This window comes from Capsicum annuum, unplaced genomic scaffold, assembly GCF_002878395.1.
Source record: "Capsicum annuum cultivar UCD-10X-F1 unplaced genomic scaffold, UCD10Xv1.1 ctg76770, whole genome shotgun sequence".
NCBI classification, from domain to species: domain Eukaryota; kingdom Viridiplantae; phylum Streptophyta; class Magnoliopsida; order Solanales; family Solanaceae; genus Capsicum; species Capsicum annuum.
This window is the reverse complement of record NW_025887101.1, coordinates 1-3,144: the sequence shown is the minus strand read 5'-3', so window position 1 is coordinate 3,144 and position 3,144 is coordinate 1. Positions and strand designations below refer to the sequence as shown.

Below are 3,144 nucleotides of genomic sequence, written 5' to 3'. Positions count from 1 at the left end.
GCGAACATATGATATCATACTTCACCATCTTATAAGGGGTAGAAGAATGAATGAAGCTTATTCGGTGTTTCAGAAAATGAGCGATGATCCTGGTTGTGAACCAACTATTAGCACATACGAGATAATGGTAAGGATGTTCTGCAATGAGGATCGGATAGATATGGCGCTAAGGGTGTGGGATCAGATGAAAGCGAAGGGTGTTCTACCTGGAATGCATTCGTTTTCCACGTTGATTAACAGCTTTTGTCGCGAGAATAGATTGGAAGATGCTTGCGGATACTTTCAAGAAATGCTCGATATGGGGATGAGACCTCCAGTTCCTATGTTTGATAATCTAAAACGCGCACTTCTTGACGAGGGAAAAGAGGAAACTGTTAAAGCTTTGTGGCAGAAAGTTGAGAAACTCAGGAAAAGTCCTTTAGTTGGATAATGTAGTAGTAGTAGTAGTACTAATATTTCGCAATGGAAATTTGTTGTATCGTCAGTGAGGATTCATATAGTCGACCCAACTTTGGTATGAGACTAAGCTGTATTGATTGTTTATGTTTCTTCTTGAATATTGTCATTCGACGCTCTTCTAAGTGCCTCGGTCTACAGCATCAACAAGAGATTGTTTCCGAAAGACCTTCAGGTCAAGGAAGCTACAACAATAACATAACCCGTTGAGTGTCTATCGAAAACAACCTCTCTCTACCTCACTTCTGAGGAAGCGGTACAGACTGTGTACACGCTACCCTCCTCAGACCCCCAATTAATGAGAATAGACCCCCACTTAATGAGAATATACTGGTTATGTAGTTGTTGTTGCTTGAACGCTTCAAACGCATAGGCATTGTGTGTCAAATCCTTCAAAAATAACTCATTTTCAGAGGATCCAACATGAATTTGACGATAATGGTACAAATTGCGTACACTCTACCCTCCTTAGACCCCACTTTGTGAGAATATATTGTGCATGTTGTTGCTTGATCGCTTCAAAAGTATAGGCGAATATATGTCGGATCCTTTAAAAATAACTCATTTTCGGAGGATCCAACATGAATTTGACGATTATGGTACAGATTGCGTACACTCTACCCTCCTCAAATTCCACTTTGTGAGAATATACTGGTTATGTTGCATTTGTCGCTTGAACGCTTTAAAAGCATAGGCATTGTGTGTCGAATCCTTCAAAAATAACTCATTTTCTGAGGATCCAACACGAATTTGATGACATTTTTGAAGAGTCCGAATAACATAACATTGAATTACATACTTTATGAGTCAATTCCTCGTATTGTCACTCAACTTAGCAAAATGTTCCACTAAAGTCATTTATCTTTTTTCTATTCCAATAATATCATTCAAGTTTGTGCATTTTCCTTACAAACTAATAATTTTTAAAAGTGACTCAAAAAATGATCAAAATAGTCCATCAAGTTTGAAATTTGAATTTAAATAGTCCTTACTTTTTACTTGAAATATTAATAGGCCTCCAACTATTTTTACTTTTGTACTTCTTAAATTAGTTTTTAATATATTTTATTTTATCAATAAGTGCATTATATAATTAAAAAAGACACAAATCATAATATTAAAAACGGATTAAGAGAGCTGGAGAAGCGTCTACGGGTAAAGCTTTGTATCCATATATTTTATTAATAAGTACATAATATAAGTAAAAAAGACACAAATCATAATATTTTAACGAATTAAAAAGACAAAGAATGTCAAATTAGAGTTTAAAATAAGTAGTTATATTTTAAATGAAATAAATAAGAAGTACATTTATTGTCCAAATTGGTAAATGTATTCAGTTTTTATAGCCAATTTGACGAGGCGATATTATGATTTTCTCTGAAATAATATCACAAGATTGATAAAAATAATATTGAAACCTTAAAACATTTTAAAGTTAGTGAATGATTGATGTTATTATCATGGTATCCGTTAATATGCATTATTTTTTTAAAATAAAATCCCTTAAAAAAATTTATATATTGTTCCTCTACTAGCTAGAGACCCTAGTTTTTTTTTTTTCGATTTGCAGGAATTCATCGTCTTCTTTATGAATTATAATTTTTTTCGATAATAATTTGGAGTAGAAGAAACTTACAACTAACTTGAACTATTTTATCAAAAATAAAGATTAATCCTAAAATGTAAATATAGAATATTATTTTATTGTTGAACTCCTAAGTTTCCAAATCAATAGAGTACATATAAGCTTATTTCTAACTAATTTAATTGTAATTTTTGGTGGACGTCGTTAGATTTAATATCACAGATAAAAGTTGAAAAAAGATTGTACTCACTAAGTTTTATAGTTGAAAGGTTATTGATATTTCGTATTGTTAACTAATAAGGATCATTTAAATTCAAAGTTCAAACTTAAGGAACTTTTTTAATCATTTTTCTCTCATCTTTTGAATCACTTTTAACAATTATTGATCTTTAAGAAAAATGCATAAAGTTTGTCGAACTTAGTTCGATGATATTATTGGAATAAAAAAAAATGACTTTATTAGGATATTTTCCTAAGTTGAGTGACAATATAAGGAATTTACTCCATACTTTATGAATCAATTACTAAACTATAACATTGTTTTGTTTTCCATACAAGAAACGGTAAAAATCAAATGCAAGAGTGGAAGAGCAAAGATAATAGTGGAGCATTAATACTCACTTTATACAAAGGAATTCCATTGACAAATTCATCAACATTATCAACAATTCAAACAAATCACAACAAAAGGAGTTGACTTCTTGGTTCTATCTTCTTATTTTTTTGAGATAAATGTCTGCGTACACTCTATCCGTCTCAAACCTCACTTGTGTGATTACTACACGAACAATAGTAGAGCCAAGTTTATATAAATAAACAATGGAATTATTCGCGAAGGGGGTTCGCCCCTGTGTACTGGATGATATGATATGTGTTTAAATAAAGAAACGAGGCTTCATATAATCGATTTTAGCCTTCCATGTGAGATTACACTGATAGTGGCGGATCCAGGTTTATATAAAAGAAAAAGTACCCGGCTTAACAAATATAAGTCCCTAATTTTTGTCCTATTCTCAATAAGTAGTATGTTTGTCCTTTTTTTTTTTTTTTTTCGTTTTAGTCCATTTCAAAGATAATTTTTTTTCTAGACAATTTCTTAA

At 31.5% G+C, this 3,144-nt stretch overlaps 1 protein-coding gene across 1 annotated transcript; it reads left to right on the top strand.

Annotated features, from left to right (window-relative positions):
• LOC107848408 (pentatricopeptide repeat-containing protein At1g71060, mitochondrial) lies at nucleotides 1-604 on the top strand (the record flags this gene model as incomplete). The annotated part of the gene is given in 1 exon segment (XM_047405263.1): nucleotides 1-604. A coding segment is annotated over 1 exon segment (430 nt), but the record flags the coding sequence as incomplete, so codon positions are not given.
• Between the last annotated feature and the right edge of the window lie 2,540 nt (nucleotides 605-3,144).